At 50.4% G+C, this 24,192-nt stretch overlaps 2 protein-coding genes across 3 annotated transcripts; both read right to left on the bottom strand.

The window, feature by feature from the left end:
• Positions 1 to 483: 483 nt before the first annotated feature.
• On the bottom strand, positions 484 to 4,015 carry TM6SF2 (transmembrane 6 superfamily member 2). Of its 2 annotated transcripts, none has more exons than XM_090125918.1 (10): positions 3,900 to 4,015; positions 2,508 to 2,608; positions 2,326 to 2,423; positions 2,098 to 2,201; positions 1,945 to 2,027; positions 1,714 to 1,838; positions 1,515 to 1,616; positions 1,327 to 1,419; positions 1,138 to 1,257; positions 484 to 906 (listed from the first exon to the last, which is right to left on the bottom strand). In XM_090125918.1, exons 1-10 carry the CDS (start codon positions 3,989 to 3,991, stop codon positions 700 to 702), a joined length of 1,125 nt encoding a protein of 374 aa, XP_089982044.1. In that variant the 5' UTR covers positions 3,992 to 4,015; the 3' UTR covers positions 484 to 699. The 2 variants fall into 2 exon arrangements, with proteins under 2 accessions (XP_089982044.1, XP_089982045.1); XM_090125919.1 differs by having other exon boundaries at positions 1,138 to 1,190.
• A 1,277-nt stretch (positions 4,016 to 5,292) lies between these two features.
• On the bottom strand, positions 5,293 to 24,158 carry SUGP1 (SURP and G-patch domain containing 1). The gene is made up of 14 exons (XM_031604111.2): positions 23,902 to 24,158; positions 23,564 to 23,741; positions 22,197 to 22,300; positions 21,517 to 21,744; positions 19,931 to 20,054; positions 19,230 to 19,333; positions 17,606 to 17,729; positions 15,351 to 15,868; positions 10,554 to 10,660; positions 9,754 to 9,931; positions 9,406 to 9,512; positions 8,438 to 8,583; positions 6,965 to 7,094; positions 5,293 to 6,431 (listed from the first exon to the last, which is right to left on the bottom strand). The coding sequence occupies exons 1-14, from the start codon at positions 23,933 to 23,935 to the stop codon at positions 6,405 to 6,407; spliced, it is 2,109 nt and encodes a 702-aa protein (XP_031459971.2). The 5' UTR covers positions 23,936 to 24,158; the 3' UTR covers positions 5,293 to 6,404.
• Positions 24,159 to 24,192: the final 34 nt, after the last annotated feature.

Below are 24,192 nucleotides of genomic sequence, written 5' to 3'. Positions count from 1 at the left end.
CCGGCACCGGCACCCCCGGTACCGCCAGGCGGGCGGGGAAACGGCGGGGCGGCCGCTGGGGGGGGGCTGGTGCTCGGCAGGGCGACCTCCCACCCACACCCCCCCTCGGTCCGTCCCTTACAACAAGGGCGGCACGGGGGGGGGCGCACGGATAGGGACCCTCAGATCGGCCGGGACGTGAACGGGCACCCGCGGGGCATCCCTACACGTGTGCACACCCCTACATGTCTGCACAGCTCTACACACGTGTGCACAGCCCCGCACACACACATATGCATCCCTGCTCCGTGCAGAGTCCCCCCTCCCCGCCGCATCCCCAGCACCAAGGGCAAGGCAAGGGCAGCACGGGCCGGGGGGGTGGGGTGGGGGAATTTACGGGAGTGGGGACATGGATAGCTGCTCTAGGGACACAGTGCACACACACCGGTGTTACAAAGCCGGACCCGAACTCCTTTATTTTGTAAACAGTTTTTTTTTTTCCGTGGCGTGCTCCATGCTTCTGCATCCCAACAGCCAGAACATGGGCGGTTCGGGGGGGGTCCATCGCTCCCACCAGTGAGACCCCCCCCCAGGCCACCCAGCCGCACACAGAGCCCGCCAGGTCCCCCCAGCACACTCAGAACCACGGGGGGGCACCGAGGGGATCAGAGCATCGCGTGGGACCCCTCCCCAGCAGCATCCCATGGGGGGGCTGGCAGCTCACTGGTGCTTCTTGCCCCCCTGCAGGCTGCTGGAGGTGATGGGCAGGAAGAACGCGGGGCTGTGCAGGCAGCGGAGGGCGAGGAGCTGCGGCCCCAGCGCATAAAGGACGTTTGTGATGAGGAAAATCCACCAGACGTCTTCTGGGGTCTGGTATGGGAAGGGCGTGCGGGAGTGCAGTGAGGAGCCCAGATGGGAGAACTGCGCCTGGGGACAGAGGAAGGGGTGGCACCGCGGGGTGCTGCTCTGCCCCACGTCCTATCTATAGACTGCAGGCTCGCTCCAGCCTATTTCTGGCAAACTCATCCCCGGCTCCATTAAGATCCACCGAGCAATAATTAATTATCGGGCTGCGGAGGCAGCTCTGGGAGCTGCTCCAGATGCAAGGTGGGTGCCCACCTGCAACCTCCCCTTCCCCCCCAGCTCCTTTGCCCTCACCTGTGCAACAGCCCCAGCGAACACCAGGCTCCAGTCGGGCAGCCAGGAGCAGCCTGGGCGCAGCAGAGCGTAGATGCAGAGGCAGAGGAAAGGGAGGACGTAGAACAGGTAGATCAGCATCTGTGAGCAGAGGGACGGAGCAGTCGTTGTGTCCTGGGTGGCACAGGGGTCCCTGCTGCCCACACTCACCTGCACTTTGGGGTAGGCGACGGGGTCACGCAGGTAGGGCTCGTGCTGGTAGATGTACTCAAAGCAGGAGTCAGCAGGGCAATCCAACACCACCTGCGTGGATCCAAGGGTGGCAAGGAACCCACCCCAGTGCAAAGTCTGCCCTCCCCACCCTCTCCCCGTGGCACATCTGGCCCCCCAGCACTCACCATCCCCCTGAAGAAGGTGAAGGAAGCCATCAGAAGCAGGACCAGCACCAGCACCAGGTCGTGGGGCCGTTGGTGCAGCCACCTGCGCTGCTCCTGTTCAGTCTGGGGGGGAGATGAGGGTTGCTGATGGTGCTGGGTTGTGCCCCATGGTGATGCCCCACGGTCAGTGCCACCCAGCCCCTGCCCCATCAGTGCCCACCTGCTCTGCTGTGAGGCACGGCACAGCCCTGGGCTGCTGGAAGAGCCACGTGCCCGCCCAGATGGGGATGAGGACGTAGGGCAGATTGAGCAGGAAGGCAGCGCTGATGTCGGAGCTGTATTTACCTGAGGAGGTGAACGTGGAGTGGGGACAGCACAATGCCCAGCACTCATCCCTGGGGCAACACCGTGGGGTGCTGTTGGTGCTGGTGTCCCCCCCACAACCCCATACCTATCAGGTTCCCAAGCAGGAAGACGACGATGCTCATCACCAGAGAGCCCAGCCAGAAGAGACCCAGGCTCCTATAGCTCTTCCTGCAGAGGCAGTGAGGTGAGACCTCAGCACACAGCTCCCCCCGACCCCCAGCCCCCCGGCCCCGCTCACCGCTGGCTCATGGCTGCGATCATGGCAAGGTACAGCCCGTAGTGCACGATGCCATCCCAGTAACAGATCATGATGCCGTGTGCTGTGCGCAGGTACGGCTCACCCTGAGCAGATGGCAGATATCACAAGGTGGGGGTGAGCACCTTCCCTACCCCCACACCCCCCTTAGGGGTCCTGGTGGGTCGTGTGCTGCTTTTGGCCACTCCAATCATTGCAATGGGGCTGTACCTCTCTGACGTAGACCTCTGCAAAACCCGAAATGAAGCCATCCTCCTCCAGTGAGATGATCAGATCGATGGCAGAGACAAAGGAGAACACCACGAACACTGCAGGAAACAGCAGGGAGGGCTCGGTGTGGGACCCCACTGCCCAACGGGGAGAATGGGGGTGCTGGGAGCCCTGGGACTCACCGCAGAACAGGGGGTCCTGGAAGTAGCTCCCAGCACTGGCAAAGTAGATGAAGGTGAGCAGCACGGCAAGGAGCAGCACGGCCACCAGCAGCAGTGGGTTGCTGTAGGACAGGAGGGGGGGATTATGCAGGGGGGGGACCCGTGTCCCTTTGTGCCTCATCTCCCCCATCCAGTTTGCTGATTATAAAATGAACAGGCAGTGAGAAGAGAAGCCAAACACTGCAGATTTGTCTGAGGAGTGCAAAGAAGTTGCAGGGAAACCCGTCCTGAGCTCACTGCTACCCTACCAGGGAGAATCGCATTAGCAGGGGTAGCTACAGGTCTGCTCCAGCCAATTCTTCTGCCTCCCGTGTCTTCTTATGGCATCTTTCACCCCCGCCTTTAACCACAGCACCAAAGAAATGGAGCAGGGGAAGCGCCGCTCGCTGCGCACAAAGGCACCGCCGTGTGCCAACAGCTCACCCTGTAGGAAACTCCCATCACAACCCTAAAAACCCCCGACTCGTTTGCTTTGTGCCGGGGACGGGGACAGGGATGGGATGGGGAGGGGTGGGTTATGGGGTGGGCATCACAGCGGCTCTGAGTGGGGCTGGGGTTGTCCTCACCCCCCCCCACCCGCACATTCAGGGCATCCAAACCCGACGGATACTCATAAAAAAAAATAAAATCAACACCAAAACAATCAAACGATTTAACTGTCAGCGCATAAGTGCATTATTAGTAGTGTATAATTAATTACTACATGACTAATTACTCCCATGGAATGATTAATTCAGAATTCAAATACAAGAGCGGTGGTGGAGCAGCACGAAGGAGGGTTCCTCCGGTCACCGTCAGGTGTCACTCTGTGTGATGGGGTGGGGGGGAAACGGGGCTGCATCTCCGGGTCGGGGGTGAGGATGGGGCCGTTGTGGGGCAGAGGCACCGACCCCGCCTTGATGGCCCTGGGTGGGGATTTGGGAGCTGTGGGGCCGAGGCTCGGGGGGGGGGGATATGGAGGTGAGCGGAGGGGTCACGCTGGAGCAGCGCTGGACGGGATGGGCGTTACGAGGGGGGAGCTCTGAGCACCCCGACCCCATTGGCGGCCCGTGGGCGACCCCAAATCTGCGTTGTGCCACGAACCCGAGCCGCCCCGCATCCGCTGATACCATCAACGCAGCCGCGGGATGAGAGCCCAGGTCGACGTTCTGCGGGCTCGGCCGGGGCAGAGCAAACATCCCGCACCCGAACCGCAGCCCGACCCTCGGTCCGAGCAGCACCGAACCCCCTCGGCATCGCCCCGCAGCCCGAAACCGCCCCGCGTCCGCAGCGTTGTCCCAACCCCCGACGTTTCCCCGCACCGCCCGTTGCTCCGTCCCGGCTCGGAGCGGTGCAGCCCCGCACCGAACTCACTCCGCCAACTCCGCAGCGCCGTTGAGGCCGAGAACCGCGGGGAGGGCGAGCAGAGGGGGGGCGAGAGCGCCCGGCCCGGAGCGGAGCTGCATCCCCGGTGCACCGCCGCAGCCCCGACGGACTTCGGCCCCGGGCCGGGCACGGACAGCGCCCTTAAAGCGGCAGCGGGGAGCACGGGGGGTGCGCGGAGGGGAAGGGGAGCTCGGAGCCCCCCCGGTCCGGGGCTGGGATGTGAGAGCTGCAGTGTGGGGAGGGGGAAACCCGGGGGCTTTGAGAATTGGGGAGGGTTTGTGTTGATTGATTTTTATTTTTCCAATTCATTCTGGAAACGAGGATTGGTTTGTATGATATGTGTGTATGTGTACGTCTGTATTTTAGCCGACTCGTTCTGGAGCTCTTAAGCACTTAATGGAGCCAGGAGGGCACGGCTCTTCACGGCATACAGGGGAGAGCAGAAGTGCGTGAAAGCCAATGAGTGGGTCTGCAATGAATGGGGCTGAGCAGAACGCTGCAGCCCTGCACTCTGTGCCCTGCTGGGAGCCCAGCACCACTCTGACCTCCTCCTCTCAGCCCTGCTCCAGCAAAAGCTTTTCCCTCCGCTTCAGCAGCGGTGCTGCGTTTCCCCGCTGCTTAGCAGAACCCGAAGGTTCAACCTTTCCCCTCTCTCCCAACGCCTTCACAAATGTGCCACTGTGTCACTCTTTTGCCCTTTTGTTTCGGAGTCCGGGGAGCGATGGAGGAGCTCCGCACTTTGCCCTGGGCTGGGGCACAGCACACAGCACTGCCTCGTCAGCATTGAGGGCTGCACGGCTCACCGCGGACCTCAGCTCTGGGGTTGTGGGGAGGAACAACGCAGCCCAGCCCCACAGAAAGCAGCAGATGGGAGGAGGAGGAAGGTGGGCAGCGATGGGAAGGGATGACCACAGCACAAGGAGGAATGGCTTTCATCTCTGTGTGCCTCTATTGGTTTCATGGTTTTGCTGCCATCTTTTTAATAACTAAATGTTAAAAGAAGTCTTGTTGCTCATCTACGTTAACTATAAACGATATTTGCAGTGCAAGATGAAGCCTCTTCATCCAGCAAGCCAAAACCACAGACACCCCTGCAGAGGCAGGGAGGCAGGCTGCTTTCCCAACACACCAGCAAGCCCAGATGTCGCACTGATGTCACACTGACCTTCCTCATGCGAGCAGAATTCCTGCCAGATTCCCTATCTTTGTTTCCCCACCTCCCATGCTCATTTCTCGTGCTGCTGAGCTGCACCAGGCACAGCCCCCGTGCACGAGCAGCAGGGAACGCGTGGTGCTCAGGGCCGTGTGAGCTCCCCCTGGGCAGCTCAGTGTCTGCACAGTGCCACGCATCCCCCCCTGCTCAGAAGGAATTTCCAGCGAATTTACAGTTTCAGATGTTTTTATTGAAAGTCAAGCCCTGGGTTTGGTGGTGTGAAGAGAAATTAACAAAAGAGAATCTCACCCCAAATACTTGGATTGAGGGAAAAGAAATGCAAAACAAACAAACAAGCAGAAACTTTGTTTTCTGGGAGATGCTGGGGATGAAATGGATCTAGAGGCAGCTCAGGCCATAAAAAGCCATCGTAAGACTGCTCTGTCCAGTAAGTCAGTGATTAAAAACTAAGGAACAAATGAGCTTTATTTTATTTACAGAATGAATGAACGAGGAAAATCTGTACTTGCAGCGGTTTCTCCTTGACAACAAAATCCCAACAGCCTTTGATAAACTGCGGTGCAAAGTTTGGTTCTTTGTCACCCACATCCAGACACAGTTTGCAGGTGGCTCGTTTTGCTCAGGAGCTGTGGGTGAATTTAGTGTTCAAAGCACGAGGCTGTTGTCTCTGAAGCTGAATGAAATCCCCTGTGCACCTCAGCCCTTGCAGTCACACTCCACGCGCTGCTCCCAACCTCCTCTTCTGGAGGGCAGAGGTGAAACGAGTAGGCACTGGTTGTGCAACGTCACTTGGAGGTCAGACTGTACTTCTGGCTTCATGACAGCATAGGAACTCAGTTTGTCAGGGAATAAAGACCGACCAGGAGCCCCCAAAGCGGGGTGGGACAGTCCCTTCTTATCTCTGCAATTAAAGAGGAGCAGCACAGGCTGCATATCTGAAAAACAAAGGATCTACCACTATGTGAAAAACGCATTCTTTGTCAGTAACACAACGCTGAGCTATGTCTGAATGGAGTCCCTGAACTATTCCTATGGGTATCTTTGGAGCTGCCCTTGCACTCAGCAGGGCGCCGTGCTCACATCTCCATCCTCACCCGCTCCGTTACCCCTCTGAATACCACCCAGGCCTCATTTCAACGGCCATCAGGACACTGAAGTGTGAGGTGAGTGGGCCTGCAGCCTCTCTCCTGGCTGAGAGATGGCATCGTGGCTTCAGGAAGTTGTCAACATCAGCAAATAAGAGAATGATAATGCGATTTCGTAACATTTCACAGTAAAATTACAATTGTTTGGAAAACACGTCGTCCCCAAAAACATTCTCAGTAGTAAGGTCGTCGTGGATTGTTCTGCAAGGAATAACAAAGGAAAATTAATCAGAATCGCCGCCTTCACAGAACAATGAGCATTTGAGCTTAATTATCTGAAAAAGCCACTGAAACGTGACATTTCTGACAGCAAAACCTGAGGTTTCCCATCACAAATCACAAAGGCAGCTCTCTAGATGCGCTGGCACGCTGAACGTAACAGGCAACTGCAAGCTTACAAGCCTTTCACAGTCAGGAAAACAATTATTCAAAATAAGCCATGGATTCACGGGCAACCCATCTGCCTCCTTTGTGTGCAGCACCTACACTTGGTATGTACCACATAAAACCAAAGCCAGCATCCTTTGCATCAGAAAAGCACAGCGAGGAGATGCGTGCATGCAGGCATCACTGGCTAATGGGAATTTGATTCAGAATGAGAATGAATCAAAGGAACGTTCACAGAATTTGATCTCTTGGTTAAAGGCACTGGAAACACTCCTGTTTCTTCTGCCTTTTGTGAGATACTTCAATGCTTTTGTCACTGTGCCTGCTCTGGTCCTGGGACACCTTACCAGAGGGTTGGGTCGGAAGCGGTAGGCGAGCATCATGCGCTTACGGAACGCCTCGTACTCATCATCCTCCTTGGTCAGCTCTGCAGGACGATCAATGCCAAAGCCAGCACCATCCACAGCAGTGGTCCCCCTGTTCAGAAAGGCATAATAAAGCTGCTGAGGGAAGCAGGTGGGCAGTTCACCAGAAATACCCACACCAAGGTGACGGGTAGGACCGAGCTCATCACTGCCTCTGCCACGTTTCCATGTTGTCCTTTCAAATGAGGTCTGCTATCGTTAGCTGGGAGCAGTTCTGTGAATGTATATTTGCTTACCCTTTTGGAGCTGGAGCAGAAATACTGTCTGTGCTGTAGGCTCCCCCTGCCCAACAATGCTCGGACAAGCAGACCAACCTTAGGCAGCCAAAGCTGCTGGTTTGTGCCTCACTGATGGAAGCAGGCAAGTGCTCAACATCCTTCCCTCCACAACAATCCAGAAGTGACACCAGCTCATTTCTACCTCCATTACCACCTTCTTAGCAATTCTGAGATGGCAAATCCAAGCAAAGCACAACCCTGGTTCAACCCTGTGGCAGACAGAAGTGTCTTTCCTTCTGCCATTTTAAAGCCTCGCTGTTCTGAACACAGTGATCTTCCATCACAGGTCTCCTCTGAACAAATAAGCACACTGCCAGAAAAATCTGCCTGCAATAAGCAAAGAAGTGCTTTGTAGAGACACTTTGTATTAAGCAGTAAACAAACAATTGTTATTTATAAAAGGATCTAATGCTAAAAAATAATTCAGAGCATTTCCTATCACCAATAGCTGCTTCTGAAGCTCAGCATATGCCACCACCAGATGATCCATACAAAAAGATATGTTCATCTATTTTTGGATGGAACTCTACTGAAGCTTTATTATCTACAAAATGTGATGGAGTCAGTAAACTCCTGTGCAAAAAAAGGGCTGCACAATCACATAAAATGCTCACTGCTATGAAGCTAAGTGTTTTTTCAAATGGGTGCACCAGGAACATGTATTGTTAACTGCCTTCCACCCCCAGTATGCCTAAGGCTGGCCAGAAGGCACCAAGAGTGCTTCAGGTCCTCTTGAGGATTTAAATCAATGTGGAGGCATGTCCAGGGAGAGATGAGGGATATACATGGTGTTATCCCTGTGTTATAGAAGGGGAAACTGAAGAGCAGGAACCTCAGAAAAAACACACTAGGCAAGTTGAGATGGGAAACAAAACACTCCCGGGCTCAGATCATACCTCCTGCCTGAGATAACAGTAACAAATTCAGTCCTGGCAGAGAGAGAACCCCAAAGAAATCAGAAACAATTTTCCTCCTCTGCTGAGAGGATTCCATATTCTGTGCAAGTGATGAATTACAGCCACATTCATTGCAGCTGCTTCCAGTAGGCTAGAGCAGGAGCATCAATTATCAGCCTAAGAGGAAAGGACTAAATCAATAGTAGAAGAACTCTGCTTACTTGCTGACTGGGTTTTTAATCCCCTGTCCATCCGAACCAAGCCCCTCGCCTTCCTTCCAGCCCATCTTCATTAGCATTTGATAACCTATGTTTTCCACAGTCAGTTTGAACTCTTTGTACTCAGAATAATCTGGTTCACGTCCTTCCTGCAGGAAGACAAAAGGCAGAGCTGTTTGGTTTGTATATGCACAGACAGACCTACGTTTGTGGGTCAAAGGAGAGAAAAATCAGCTTCAGCTACTGGAAGTCAAGACTGTTCTGGCAAACAGTTAATAACCAGCACAATCTCTTGGGACTCTATTTCTGCACAAACACAGAGAAGAAAACAGGTGAATGATAAAGCACTGCACAGTCACGCAAGCCCTGTAACAACCTGCAAGAAGCAGGGAATGTTACTGCGAGATTAGGCTGAGACATATTCAGCTTCTGAATTTCAAGTTGCTCACTGAATCAAGTTTCAGATACGGTTCCTATATAAACAAGGATCTCCAGGGAACAGAAGAACCCATGCTGCTTGCAAGAAAACATTATCAAGGATGCCAGCATCAAGAAGTTCTACAGTTTAGGAAGAATCGACAGCTATGAAGTATTTTTCATAAGCTTTTTGTGTGCTTTATGCTTTTACCTACTGCAATTGTCTGGATAAAAACTTCAATTTGCCTTGCTTGGCATCAGCCACCACTTGTCTTAAGCAGGAATTGCAGACAAACAGTGGGGAACCGAAGAGGTTTGTCTCTAATTCCAGCTAACCCACAAACACCATCCAAACATTTTGCTTTCCAGTTTACTACCACTGCAAAGAGTGAAAACCTACAGAACGAACACAGCCCCCACAGTGGTGAGGGTAGAAATACTTCAAAGCAGCATGGCAGCAAACTGCTCTGACAAAGGGCCTGAGGTCCCACCTTCACTGCTGCAGGACAAATCTGAAGCACTGCCACTGCCCCAGGAAATCTCTGCTATTTTACCTTTAGAGCCTTGAATGTCTCCATGAATTTTTCCAGCTCGTCCGGTGGAAGGAAGTCTCCAATGAAATGCTTCCCTCTGCCCATCTGGGTCAGCTGCTCAGCCCACTCTGCCCAAGATACAGAAGTGAAAACAGCAGTTATGCAGCGTTGCCTTGGAATTTCAGACGGTTTGTGAAGCATAACACCTCACAGGAACAAACTGCTACCACCTCCATCCAACAAGGAGGGAAATCACAGCACCGGTGACCAGCAGCCCTGTGACTGCCAAGCTGAGAACATGACCTCAAACATCTCCCTCTGGAGGCCTCTGCACAACACAAGGTGCTTGCATGGCAGCTCCCCACACACCTCGTGTCTTGTCCATCTCCATGCGTCGAAGCTGATGCTCCCACGTTCCCAGCTCACTGTCCACTTCTTCATCGCTGTCGTAGCCATGCTGGTGCTGCTGAATTGCCTTTTCCCACATCATCTGCATTTCCTGCATGGCTTGCTTGTGCTTCATAATCATGTCATACATCTGCTGCATCTAGGAGAAGAGATGCACCGGTGAGCTCAGTGACACAAAACACCACACAGGCAGCACAGCCCCCCACCCCAGCTGCCTCCCAGAATGCAGGGATGACAACCTCAGATCCCAAGGGGCAGCACGGCTGCTTGATCTGATCCACTCATTTCTCAGCTCAAACAGGAGCGAGGCGTGCTGGTTCCTCCAAGAGATGCACCTTGATTTCAGCACTGAGGACTTCTGCCACATCATCATCATCACACAGTTTGAACATCACTCTCATGTTCCAGCAAAAGCAAATCCTGCTCTCACTCCACCACAGCTTGTACGCGTGCCCTCACCTCCCTGCTGCTAAAGCAATACATAACCAGCTGCAGATGAGACACCACAGACCTTATAGATTTTGGGTTTTAGTTTGGTAGCACAGCAATTGGCTGGCTTAGTTTGTATTCCCCAAAGCCCTCTAAGATAATTCTGCTGACTGCAGCACCACACGATTCTCAGGCATTCAGCACAAATCCCAGAGATTTATATGGAAAACTTTCTTTGCCATCAGCCCCTCTGTTCTCCCACCTAATGCTGCCACGCTGCAGCACGAGATGCAGGCACACAAATGAATAAGGAAACCATTTCAGGGCATTACCTCCTGCTGCTCCTTCAGCTGTTTCTTCTGGGCTTCAGAGAGCTCCGTCACACCCACCAAACCAACTGGTTTCCCTTTTTCATACCCAAGGCCCTTGAGGTCCTGAACTGAAAGAAACACGTGTAGAAGACTTTCATAAATCAGAGACAGCTGTCGAGGAGGGGAAGTCGTGTCTCCAGAACCCCTTGTGAAGCTTCAGACCCATTTCATAACTGCTGCATCCAGACTCTGAGCTGCAGAGCAACCACTCGAAGGCAGAGGCAGGAAAGCCAGCAGCTCGCAGTGGCTCTGCCAGCCCAGAGCCCAGACCACATTAGCAGAGTGGGAGCCAACAGCTCACACCCCCAGAGGTCACCCTGCATGGCAATTTCTTAAGGCACGCTTGAAAAATCACTGCTCCTTTAATCCCAATTCCCCTCATAAAGTCCCCTTGTGAACCCCAGCCGCTGCAAGGAGTGATAATTATTCTGACTGTATCCCATGCAGATCTGAGCCTGTCACCATATTGCCCAGCCTGTGCACCAAGTGTCTGCTGATTACTGTATAAACAGCAGCTTCGTTCACAATGAAAAGCAAACGACCACGTTAGAATAAAGACACAAGCACTGTGCTGCTTTGGAAGGCATCATTCCCCAAGGAATCTGAGTTCCTACAGGCTGAAGCATTGCTTGGCTTTCAAAGAGGGGACAATCTAAGCCTGACAGCCCCATCCTCCTTTTCCTGCAGCATCCCGTTTGGAAGCTCCTCCTGTGGAATGACTCTCACTGTTGTATCAGGCAAGCTCTGAAATTAGACACTAAGATTATGTGGGCAGGGAAGGCACTGATTTAAAGTGCCCACACAACTCTGAGTTCAAAGCACGCATTAAAGGAGTGGGGATGCCTCGATGTCACCGCTGCACCATGAGAAAGAGGACTAGAAACATTGCTGGAGCTGCAGAAACACATTTGCAGGAGAGACTGCTTTACAAACACGGTCTGAATTTCGAGCAGAACTGGCAGCTCCCCTCCCTCTACAGCACCTCGGAACTGAGATCCCAGCACTTAAATATTTAAGGGATTAAAAGAAGCCTCGCAACCACACTTGAAAGCACGTTGCATTTTTCAACGCAAGGGAAAAAAAATATTTTCTTTTCGATGACTGCAAAAGCCTCCATTCGAACGGACGTCCAGACTGCAGTTAAATGACGCTTCATTAATTATTCATCATCTATTAATTATGAAGCCCAATAATAATAGGATCATTGTTCGTGACACCAAACGTCTACACAGCATGCTAATTAGGCCCCAGGAGTTGGCTTCTGCCTTTCCCTTGTTCTCACCCAGGGCAACTGATCCAAGCCCTCTTATCTCCCTCCCTTCCCACTTGCTTTTGGCCAAGCGTGCCACGATTGGGAAGCAGCTTCCTCAAAATCCAGCCTCCCAAGGAGAAGATGAAACAGCACACCCAGCCTGCCTCGCACAGCGAGAGCCTCTGCACCAGCAATGGGAGTCAACTCTGCAGGAAGAGTTATGTAAAAGACTGCAAGAGCTTTCCTGAGAGCAGGAAGCAATCAGCAGCGTTGCCCTGGGCCTGGCACTGGGATAAGCACTTCCAGCTCCCAAGAAATAAGAGCAAATAGAAAAACGAAGCTGTCTGCTATTGTCAAAGAGCCTGATTTCTGTCTCGGAGTGCAGTGAGATTTGGAGACTGTTTTAATGAACACGATATGCCATTCCATGTAGAACTGGCTATAAATAAGAATCTGGCTCCAAATGTGATGTGAGACCGAGGCACTCCAGCACCAGCCCTCGCCAAGGATTCACCTCCTGTCTCAGGGCATGGGAAAGCTTTCTCTGAATGCACTGAGGAAGACTCTGCCCTTCACAGAGGTCAGCAGCTCTCTGGCTTCATTCTGAATTGCATAAACACTCAGGCTAAGAGCCAGGCATGGCTCCAGAGGCCCCACGAGCTGGTGGTTTGCCAGCATATATAACCACCTTAAAGGAGAAAGGTAAGACCGTAGCATCTTCTTTCACATCCCAGAAAGCATATGCCACTGCTGCTTCCTGTGCTAAAGCTACATCTGGTTCGTCTGCCTGCTCTGTGGCACCTTGCAGACTTCGTGCTGAGATGAGGCTGAAAGAGCCACTGCAGAAATTCAGCTCGGAGGGATATTTTTGTAGTCTTGGCCCGAAGCATCACAATACAGAAAAGTTGATAGAAAAGCAAAGCTCCGCCCAAAGTCTACATCTGAAGACAGAAAAATCTATTAGTAAGTGAGATCAGGCAACATATTTGCATAAAAACAGAGAAGATTTATAGGTGCCTTACACCAGGCAAGCATCAGGCAAACACAATGCAGAAGAGAAGCTGCTCTCAGCCCCACGTCCAGCAGGCTTGGGAAAAGGGTATTTTTCCCTTGAATGACATCAGCTTTGCCTACAGGGTTAATGGTGCAGTCTATCTGCAGCACTGGCAGAAGACTAGCTGAAGGTTCATCCCTTCCCCACACGCCCAAAGAGCAGCTCGTTAGAACTGAACCAAACATCCTTTAAGAAGAGCAGAAGAAATCCCAGCACAGAAGTGCCTGAACTTTTGCTTTACAGCCTGAAGATGGTACTCAATTAAAACGAATCAGACCCAAACCAACCCAGTATTGGGTTTCAGAATATTCTAACAGCAGCCTGCAGTATCCCATTAGTCCACAGAGTTCACTAACAGCAGCATCTCTGTTCTGTTCAGCTTCTCAGATGTATTAATCCCTGCAGCACCTATGCAGTTAAGTGCTTTGACATCAATATATTGAAGAGGAACCTTGTTTCTGTCCAAAAGAGCTACTTTTTCTCCACTCTGCAATACTGATTTATTACCACGAGTAGACAGAAAAAGGATCTCAACAGTCCTCCACCACATTCAGAACAACTGCTAAGGATAAAGGTCTGAGACACAGACATTTAGGGACCAGAGCACCTTGTGCAACCTGCCTTGCACAGAACAAGTTTAATTTGGAATTCTCTCCACCTGTCAGGTTGAAGATGTTAACTCTAGAAAGAGATTAGTCCATCTCAAGCAATAAAAAAAAAAATGCTCTGCAGAGCATTAACAGAGCATTAATGGTTGATTTGTTATGCCTAGCAAATTGTTTGCTGTCCTTTTCTTCTACTTGACACAAAGCCCTGCAGAAAGTGAGCATGAAAACAACTAGCATGTCCCTGTCTAATTAAGGGGAGGCTAAAGAGCCAGGGGAGATTTCAGCAGGAAGCATGCTGCAATGAGCACATGGATACTCTTGCAGGCCCCCACTGCAGCAGGAGGTATTAAGATGGAATCTGATGCTTGTTTTGATAGCGCCTGCCCAGCTATCAGAGCTTCATCTAAGCTTCATTACTGTCTGCAAGAAAAAAAAAGATACTCTAGAGGCACAGAATAAGACTTTAGTATCTGATTTCTGGCTTACAACAAGCAGCAATTCAAGGTCAAATGAATAAGCCATCCAGACTGGTAACTTGTCCTGCACGTATGACATGCATAGAGAAGAATTCTGTACTGGACAGTGATCAGAAAAGCAGATTGCATAGGACCTCCTCTTCCTCTCCATTTGAAGGCCTAGATGGGGAGATTGAGCCCTTCCTTCCTGATCTCTGCATCATGACACACACTGCCAACCCAACATCTCACCCAGGCCTACCAATCAAAGCTATTAATGGCTGAGCAATTACATCCTCTGAAACCCAGCCTAAGCAGAAGACCCACTGACTTGATGGAGCAACAAATTCTACAGGCTGACCACGTGCAGAGAATCAAATGATCTCACCCTACAGCTCAGGAAATTACCTTGTTTTCTGCTACTTGTCCCATTTCATCCATTTTGCTATCAATTTTTAGGAAAGGTCCTGTTTAGACAGGTACTCATTACTTTTCCCATGGCTCTAGCCTCACACCTTTCATTTTCTCTGTTTGCCAACTCTGGCTGCCTATCCTGCATCTTTACTTGCTCCTTTTGCCATCCCTTCCCCATAAGGCACTAATTGAACAAAAGATTCAAAAATGTCATCTAAAACATCTGCACTTATCTGCTGTCCTTGAATGACTCAGTTTCTGTATGCATCTCTAATGCCTGCCTAATTACCTACCTGCACATGCACAGATGGGCCACAGGAGTTCAACCTCTGCAAGCTCACTGCAAGTGTCTGGGCTGGAAGAACTACCTCCCAGCACTCCAACAGGGCTGCACCCCCTGTGATCTTGGCAGGTGAAGCAACAGGGGCATCAGCCTCAGCCCTGGATGAGGGCTGTGATGCCTACTTGTAATCAAATGAACTGAAATGGGTATAAATTGGAACTGGGAGTTACACTTGTGCCCACCAGCACCTGAGGAACAGCTATTCCTATTTAGCCTTCTGATCAGTTAGAGTGAGATGGAAGTGCTGCCCAGGGATTTTATCCTACCGTGGGGAATAAGCACAGTTCAGCTTTGATATTTGTTTTCTGAAGACTCTTCCTGAAGTGAAATAGCCCTAAATAGCGTGGAGGCTGAGGCTCTAATGAGTTATAGCACAGCAGGGTTTTAGAGATAGCTGAAGAACGATAAGATCCAATCCCTGGTGTCAGCGAGATAAAGTGGTTTATCTGGGTTTCCACACAGGGAGAGTTGGCTGCTGGACCCAGCTGAAAGACAGGGGGCTGGCGACCAAGGAGATTACAACAAGAGATAAAGACTTGCTGGGCTTTCTGTTTACGCAGCCAGCTGAGCTAAGGCAGAAAGCACTCCCTAGGAACAAACAGTTATGCAACCCAAACGACAGAGCCACTAACCTGACAGAGGGGAGGGAGAATCCAGCTGCTGGATGAGCTGCGGGAGGGGCAGTTCAACCTTGTCTTCCTCTGGCCCCCACCTGCTCTTCCGCTTCTTTTTAGTGGTGCCTGCTGCAGCTGCAGTTGTTGTTGCAGCAGTAGTTGTGGCCGTCTGATTAGGTGGAGTTGAAGAGGATGATGGTGAAGGTGAGGGCAATGGTGGGGGTACAGGTAAGGGCACGGGCAACGGTGTGGGGACAGGTAAGGGCACGGGCAAGGGCGAGGGGATGGGCAAGGGCAAAGGTGAGGGCACAGGGATGGGTAAGGGCAAAGGCAAAGGTGTGGTGGGTGCAGGTAATGGCAGAGACGATAAGCACAGGGGTGATGGAGATGCCTCAGGACTGGTCTTCCTTTTCAGACTGGGCTCTGCAGGCACAGGAGCACTTGCAGCACTTGCAGCACTGGTTTTGGCCTTACGGAACTCCTCCAGTTTCTGCCGGTAGTACTTGTAGCCTTTGCTGTTTGGCTCATATAAAAACCTATAGGGAAAAATAAGAAGTCTGGATTAGCAGTAACACCCAGGGGATGGGTACAGCAGTTTGCTCAACGCTTCCCCTTCCTACAAAGCATTTGCACAAGGAGCTTTCCCACTCATCTTGCTGCTCTCCAGCACCACCCCGTGTGCACGTGCGTGTAAAGCAGGGCTCTGCGTGCTGCTGCTGAACTGCAAGTCTTTGGGAGCAGGAAGTGTGCTTCCCATTCATGGGAGAAACACGGCTATTTACAGTGTCACATAAGCACAGTGTGCTAAAAGGATCACACTGCGTTGTGGGAATGCAAAGGCATCCCCCAGAACACGCCTGGGAAAACTGCAAGGGCACCACAACATGTTGGATTTCACTTCACAGGAGAAAACATTCACAGTTTTACCAAAGAGAATGCCAAACCACTGCCTAAAGAAACTGCTCCCAGCCCTCTGTGCTTCTAGCTAGAATAGATATTAACAGTCTGCTTAATTATACCACGACTCCTCCTTCTGTTCCTTCATACTCAACAAAAATACTTCTTTAGTTGTTACTCCTTCCAGAAATAGGCATCTCTGACCTTTTGGGTAAAATAAAACTCCTTATTCTCTGTAGGAAGAACATGAACAATCCTCAGTCTAGCAGTTAGGCAAAAAAAAAAAAAAAAAAAAATCGATACACTTTGTTTATTATAAACACTCTTTTTGGGCTCCCTCCAATTTAAATACTTCATGCAGAAACTCTATCTATTCCCAATGCCTCTGCAATCTTCCTGCTGCAGAGAGGAAGAGTTTAAAGTCTGATCTAACCTCTCCTTTTGACAGTGCCTGCTCCTACAAGGCATAGGAGACAACAGGCCTTCCCCATCTCTGGCTGCACAACAGCCACAGGCAACACAAGCAGATCTGTGACACTCTAAAATGCACTGAATTAAATCTTGCATTCCTCCATTTGAGGAACAGGGTTGGGGATTGCTGCAGGAGCAAGCAGGGGGCAGGATGGGACATCCATCCACCTGATGGAATCCCAGCAGAGGAGGTAGGGTTCAACTGGGTCAGGTGAGACCACAGTGATGTTTTCAAGTACATCAGGGAGCAGCTCAGCTACCAGCACATCTGTTGGATGCAATTCACAACACGAGGAGACGACCCAAGAGGGCCAGGAGGCAACAAATAAAAAGCCAAAATATCAGCAGCAAAATAAGGACTGCTGAACACAGGGCTGCTCCCAGAGAACACAGCACATCGTCTGTAAGAGCAGAACAACAAAACATGTATGACACCACAGGGAGACATTAAGCAGCTGTCAGTAAGCACCAAAGAGAACAATTCACATCTGATGCACTGAAAAAGATATTCCAAAGGGGGATCTAATGGTGGAGGAGTTCTACCTGGACATTAAAGATGCTGTGTAAAGAGCAACCCAGAAAATTAATTGGACAGCAGCAGTATGAGGGGTGGATGGGGGCTCACAACAGGACTCAGTTGTAGGGAAGAGCTTAAAGGTCAGAATTACACCACTGGATTGCAACAGAAAGCAGGTGGGAGGGGTGGAAGTCATAAATTAATTTTGGAGAAAGCAAATCGATTCCTCTCTCTCTCTATGCCTTGAATTGTAAAGCTTCAGAACGCGAAGGCATCAGAGCTGTACTGTCCTTGTAACTTCAGTTTTATGTCCACCATTATCCCATTATAAAGAAAAGGACCCCCCAAGGCCCACACCTTACCCCCAGCAGCAGGCTGCTTCCTTTACCTGAAAGCATGGTTCTCACGGTTGTTCTGCAAGGCAATAGCTTCCACTTCAGGACCCCCGTCTGCTATGAACCGGGCGAGTTTCTCAGCAAAGTTCTTTGTCTCTTCATCCTCTGGGGGTGAAACTTTAAGCAGGCTGTCAGTACTGGGCCCAACTCACACAAGCAACAGTCAAAGCCTATCTGTTCTAAGAACCCCAAGAGCAGAATAAGGGCAAAAGGTCGAGTTTAATTTTGAGAAATATTACAAACAGATTTTACATCACAGAAACATGACATTGCATTACAGTTGTACAACAGTTTTGTAACCAGAGGAGCACTCATTCACACATCACCATCCTCTGTGCCAGCAGCTAGATGAGAGCAGATTAAGGGACAAGCCAGCTTTTGTGCTCAAAGGGGGGCACTCATTTCTCTGTACAGCAAAGGAAGTCCTTCTTCCTCGTGTCAGGCACTTCTCCATAATATCACATCTCAGTGCTCACAATTAACTCTCATTAAAGGTTTTGCCACTGAAGCCCAGAGGTGTAAACGGGAGGAAAAAGCAGCCAAGTAGGAACACACAATCCCATGTGTATGCAGTGTCACTACACACCCAATGGCCACTTTGGGGAGGGTTGTAGGACAGAAGAAATTCACCATGGAACAGTCCCAGCTCTCACATGGGAGAAGCAACTACTGCAGCCTCAGTCTAAAGGCACAGAGGTCTCAGAGCTTTACTATTTCAAGCATATTTGATGTTTATAAGGAGTCAGGCAAACAGGTTATTTAGCCATGACAGCCTTATTTGCTACCTGCACAATACCAGCATGCTGGCACAGGACCAGGAGGCAGAAGACATGATTATAAGTCATGGGTAAGTCATAACCTTTCCTTGCTTCAATACTGCACACCTGTAAAGTATGGATAATACTGTTTATAGCTTCCAGGCTGCACTACCAGCTGCATATTGGTAACGAGCTCCTTCAGCCCACAATCTGTTAAGCCACGATTTGTTTGAGCTGTTAGCTCATCAGCATGACAGCTGAATTGTATTAATATTCCTTTCCACAGAAAGGGAATCTGACAGCAGGCCTGAAACAGAGGCTGGAAGGGAAGCAATGAATGCCCAGCCTGCAGACCACAACTCACCCACAACAATTTTGGTCTTCTAATGCAGTTAACCTTCTTCCACTGCCCACAGCACCTGTTCTGCTGGCAGATCACCCACTTCTGCTGCTCTCCCACTTGAAATCAGTCCCTTATTTGCAAAGGATTATGTCCCAAGCAGGAAATAAAGGCTTCAGGTAGGGAAATAGCAGCAGAAATGAGGATTACATTCAAATAAACCTTTCTCATTGATAACAAATCCAATAAGAACATGTGAGAATAAGCACCCTTCTTCAGTGCACTTTCAGGACTGAAAAAGGCCCCTTCCATAAAGTGTGCTTAAATACATTGTGGGCTTGGACAACAACCACCTTGGCAAAGGAGTCTGATGCCAGAGGTCAACATCTCCATACATTCTGAGGTTTTATTTACAGGAACAGCCAAATATCCATTCCCACAGACATCCTTACAGTCACAGAGAAAGTGAAGAAGGCACAAATTCTTATAGAGTATTCTTCAGATCACAGTCTTAATTACCTTTTTGAGAAGAGGATGCCTGAGAACTTTGATTCTCTTTTCTTATCTCTGCCACTTTCTTTCTGTAGTAAAGGAATTCTCTGCTGTTCTTATCATGTAAAAACCTAAGGTGGAGATGAAGGAAAAAAAAAAAATGCATCAGCAACAGCTATAAAAAAAACCAACACCAATCCCCTAGAGATGTAAACAGCCTGAACTACAAAGAACAAGATAGATAAATTACTCAGAACGCACTCAAACCCTGGGTTACAATGCCTTTAGCATGTATAAACACACACAGCTCTAATCCAAGGACTGGAACCCAAACGTTTTGTCTTAGTTCACAAAGAAAAATAAATAAGTCTGTCCTTCCCCCATACAGGGGAATCCTCTGTCCTCAGCCACGCAGCATAGCAATGGCACAGAAGACAGACTCAGCCCTAAGGTGCAGCCCAGCATCCCCACAGGCCAGGTGAATTCCCAGGCTATATTCCTAACTAACTGATCTGTTTCCACAGCACCACCCCTGTATCACTTTCTGCCTCTGTTTTCCCCAAAACAAAAAACAGCGACGTGCAACAAAGCTCAAATCCACCCAACAATAATTAAACCAAACCTCCTCCCTCCCTCCCCCTGTGAGAACTACATGTACAAGGCTGATATTTTCCCCCCTCCAAAGTCACAGTGCCCTGCTTTGGTAGATGAGTTAGCTCCAGACTTACGAAAAAGCTGGGTTATCCTTGTAGTCTTCCATAGCGACCTTCTCTAACTCTGGTCCCCCTTCAGCCACGAACCTAGCCAGCTTTTCCACCACCTGGCGGGTCTCCGCATCCTCTGGGGGTAAAACTTTAAGCAGGCTGTCAGTACTGGGGTTCAACTCACACACCAAACAGGTAACAGGCACATTACTTCTAAGAACCACGGCGACAGACAAAAGTAGAACGGGAACGGGAAGAAAAAGGATGAAATGGGGGATCTGGTCTTACACAGCTGTACAAATCACAACCCTCATGTCACAGTCAGCCCCCCTCCCTCCCCTACTAGGAAGTTAGTGTTCTGAGTACAAGAAAAAGCCTAAAAATGCGATCAGAACAGTTCAGAGTACAACTTCAACTGGAATGTAGTTTGGTTCTGATGACTTTAATCCACACAAAACACACGGTGGGGAGGAATAGGACAACCACGTTACCAACTAAACAGTACAAATCCCAGTTCCCAAAGCACTGTTCTGTAACAGGACAGCAGAGACCTCTTGTGCAGCTGGAGCACATAGCTCTTCCTACTGACATATACCTGTGTCCCAGCCCTCACTTGGAGGGAATCCTATTAGAGATACAGGGAGAGCAAAGCCTCCAGAAAGCTGTATTTCCTTCTGTGCCAAAGAAGGAACCCACTAACTGCATTGGAGAGCTGACACAGGACATATTGAATGGAAACTAAACACACATTTGTCTCAACAATGATATTTTGGGTATGATGCTGAACACAGAGCACTGTGTCCAGGAGCAGAGGTGTTCACTCTGATCTAGACTAGTGTTGAACCCATGGCCTTTGCATTAAGGGTCCATGTCCCACCTTCACTCTCAGCTACTTCTCACGTTCCTGCAGTACATTTCATTCTCGTGTTCAGATCTGCTAGGATTATGTTTTAATAAATCCCACAGCAACAGCTAGACATGTTTTGTAAACACAACAAAACGAATTGTGACACAAATCTTAGTGTGACTTACTTAGCAACACCAATCTAATTTTATACTTGATTAGCACATCCGTGTGAAATTCAGATTATTAACCACATCTGCCCTCTGGCTCCTTAGCCCATTGCTTATTTAAGTGCTGCTATTTTCTTCCTTGGTTTTATATCCTCTTCAAGCAGTTAAGACCTCTAAAGTGTGTTTTTCTATTGAGGCTTCAGAGAGAGGCAGGAACTTGGAATTTACCTGCTTCTACTTCTGTGACTTATAAGTAATTTTGTTCATTTATACGTGCAATTATTCCCCCACTCCTCAACTGTCTGCCTTGCTATCTGAGAGAAAACAACCTTCCTAGATGTAAAACAGATCCAGTCTAACTATAGTGAACGACCACCTCCCACACTGAGTTCAGGCCAGACAAATAATCCCAGTCAGCTGGTACCTCACAGCTCTCAACCTTTTCCACCCAGAAACCTGCACACAAAAAACCTCACAAACAACTCACAGCATAAGGGAAAAGCCCAATTGATCTTCTAAGGTTCAACTTATATCCCTAAGGTAAGCAACCCCCCACCCACCAAATAAACAACGGAACAGTACAAAGCATCATTTACCTTTAATTTCCAACCACTGCTCATAATCTTCCTCCTCATCTTCATCTGGTGACTGAAATACACTGAGGCGGTTAACGACTGGGGTCTGTTTGGAATGGGAGTAGTTCTTCGCTTGCTGCAGCATGCTGCTCAGGACCTGACCAGGGCGCTTCCCAAACAGCAAAGGTTTCTTCCCAACATTTGGTGCAGAAGCGTTTGCCGAGTTATTAGTAGAACTTGGGGGAGGTTCTTAGAAAAGAATGAGGGGGAAAATAATTCCTGTGCATTCTTACTGTTTTCATCTCAGCAGGTTATAAACAACAACTCAGGCAGTAATACATCTGCAAGAGGCCGTCATTCTCAGAGCAAATTAAAGACATTGTCTGGCAAAAGCTTCACAACTAAGTGAAAACCTACGGTGATTGCTACAAAGGGAGATCCAAGCTAAAAAAAATAAATGAATAAATAAAAGAGGCTTGTCTTTACAGCACCTACAGATGGAAAGAAGTGCAAACGTTCCTACTGCATCCTGAAGGAAGACTTCAATCCAAATCTAAAGGGGTCACCGTTGCTTTAGGACTTACTCATACTGGTAACAGATAACAGCAAGGTTTCTAAAGTGAATATACGTGGAGGCAGCTCACACAAAGCTGGTACCATCAGGAGAAGGAAGGCCTCCTGTTGCTCAGAGGTCGACCTACCAGTACTTGACTTTTCCTTCTGCAGCTTGAGAAACTGCTGGAGGAAACTGCCATCATTGACAAACTTGTTGGAAACAGAGGCTTCACTTTCAGTCCCGTCATCTCTAAACAGGAAAAAAAAAAAAAAAAGCAGGTGGTGGTGAAGTGACAACTTTCCCAGTCCCCTCATAGACATTTATTTTGGACAGAAAACAAAATCAAGAATTACTGATCTCTGGCACCTAATTTTGAGAATACAGCTATTCAGAAGCACAAGAATCACTCCACTTGCTGCTTATAGCATCCTATGCCCTCCACCACATTAAAACAGGATTTCCCTTTGCACAGTTGGAGCTCTAAGCAAGCAGCTACTGGTAGAATTGCACTGACTCTTGGGAATTAAGGTTGTGCAAAAAAATGGTAATTGAGGAGAAGGAAAACATCATATCATAGCATTGAAAAGGCTCAGATTAAAGATGGGGAGATTTAGACTGGATAAAAAGTTCTTTAAGAAACAGGTGGTGAAGCAGAGCACAGGTTGCTCAGAGAAGTGGTGAATGCCCCAACCCTGGAGACACCCAAGGTCAGGCTGGAGGGGCTCTGAGTGCTGATGGAGCTGCAGGTGTTCACTGCAGGGAAGTGGGACCAGATGGCCTTTAAGGACCCCTTCCAACCCAAACCATTTACGATTCCCACGGGCACCTATCTGTTAACATGAAGTGACAACACTGGGCAAATCAGCTAACCACACAGAGCCCACTGTTGCCATTTCCAACATGTAATTAACTAACGAGCAGCTCCAGCCCCTCCACGTTGGCTCCAAGTGCCCGTGAGGCCTCTCCCCACATTATTCCCCGTGCAAACCCTCTTCACAGAATCACAGAATCGTAGGGGTTGGAAGGGACCTCCAGAGATCATCGAGTCCAACCCCCCTGCCAAAGCAGGTTCCCTACACCAGGTCGCACAAACAAATTAAGAAAAGGATCATCAGCACGCGCTCTTGTTACGCCCAGCAGTGACACAAATTTGCTGAGCTTCATAGACTCGACTTGAGCAATAAGAGCTTTAGGCAGACTTTAAACTCTCAACGATCCTACCCCAATCCCACTGCACCCCATATCACATCCCACATCCCCCACCCCCCACATCCTACACCCCACATCCCCCACATCCTACATCCCCCACCCCACCCCACATTTCCCCCCCCCACATCCCCCACCCCCCACATCCTACATCCCCCATATCCTCCACCCCACATCCCCCACCCCCATCCTACATCCCCCCCTCCCCCCCACATCCCCCACTCCCCACATCCCACCCCCCATTCTACATCCCCCATCCCGCCCCACATCCCCCCCTCCCCCCCACGCCCCCCACCCCATTCCCACCCGCACTCTCCGAGCAGCGGCAGCTGCTGCAGGCTCAGCGCGCTCTGCCGGGCCTGCTGCTCCAGCCGGGCCTCGATCTCTCTCTTTTTCTGCGCTATCAGCTCCTCTTGCTGCAGGATATTCGCCGTCGTCTTGGCCGATTTCGACTGCGCGACCCCGAACCACCGACTGGCCTTCCCTGAGGGGGGGGGCAAAAGAAGGAGGGGGGACGCGATTACCGCCCGCTGCAGCGGGAGGAGCGGCCGGAGCGCGGAGCTCCTTTCGGGCCGAGAGGCTGCGGAGCGCTGCGCCCTCAATGGCGGATCGGGGAGGAGGCGGACAAAAAGGCAAAGCCGTACCCGGCGCATCCCGGTGGTGGTGGTGATGGTCCATTTTGGAACTGCCGTCCCACCATGCACCGCGCTGAGCCCGGGCGGAGCGGTGCGCGACGGAGCCGCCGCAAGGGCCTCTGGGAGCTGCAGTCCCCGAGGAGGCCTCGGGGCGGGAAGGGAAGGAAAGAGCGAAGCGCTTCTCTGAGGTGAGGTCGCGGCCTCCGCGCTCCTTCCCGAGCTCTTAAGGCAGCCGCGCGGCAGAGCGCGCTCGGACTACAACCCCCACAAACTCTCGCGCGGCCCCGTTTCCGCCGCCCG

Source organism: Phasianus colchicus, chromosome 28 (genome assembly GCF_987193195.1).
Source record: "Phasianus colchicus chromosome 28, bPhaCol1.hap1.1, whole genome shotgun sequence".
In the NCBI taxonomy this organism is placed as follows: Eukaryota; Metazoa; Chordata; class Aves; order Galliformes; family Phasianidae; genus Phasianus; species Phasianus colchicus.
This window is presented reverse-complemented; position numbering and strand designations above follow the sequence as displayed.

Excerpts from the sequence above, each read along its gene's own strand:
- TM6SF2 (XM_090125918.1), bottom strand. The coding sequence starts at position 3,991 with ATGCAGCTCCGCTCCGGGCCGGGCGCTCTCGCCCCCCCTCTGCTCGCC. Across the intron at positions 2,202-2,325 it reads CAGAGGTCTACGTCAGAGAG|GGTGAGCCGTACCTGCGCAC; the intron begins GTACAGCCCCAT and ends CCATCTGCTCAG. Across the intron at positions 1,617-1,713 it reads CGTGCCTCACAGCAGAGCAG|ACTGAACAGGAGCAGCGCAG; the intron begins GTGGGCACTGAT and ends TCTCCCCCCCAG.
- SUGP1 (XM_031604111.2), bottom strand. The coding sequence starts at position 23,935 with ATGGACCATCACCACCACCACCGGGATGCGCCGG. Across the intron at positions 19,334-19,930 it reads AAGGATAACCCAGCTTTTTC|GTTTTTACATGATAAGAACA; the intron begins GTAAGTCTGGAG and ends TCTCCACCTTAG. Across the intron at positions 9,513-9,753 it reads GGAGATGGACAAGACACGAG|AGTGGGCTGAGCAGCTGACC; the intron begins GTGTGTGGGGAG and ends TATCTTGGGCAG.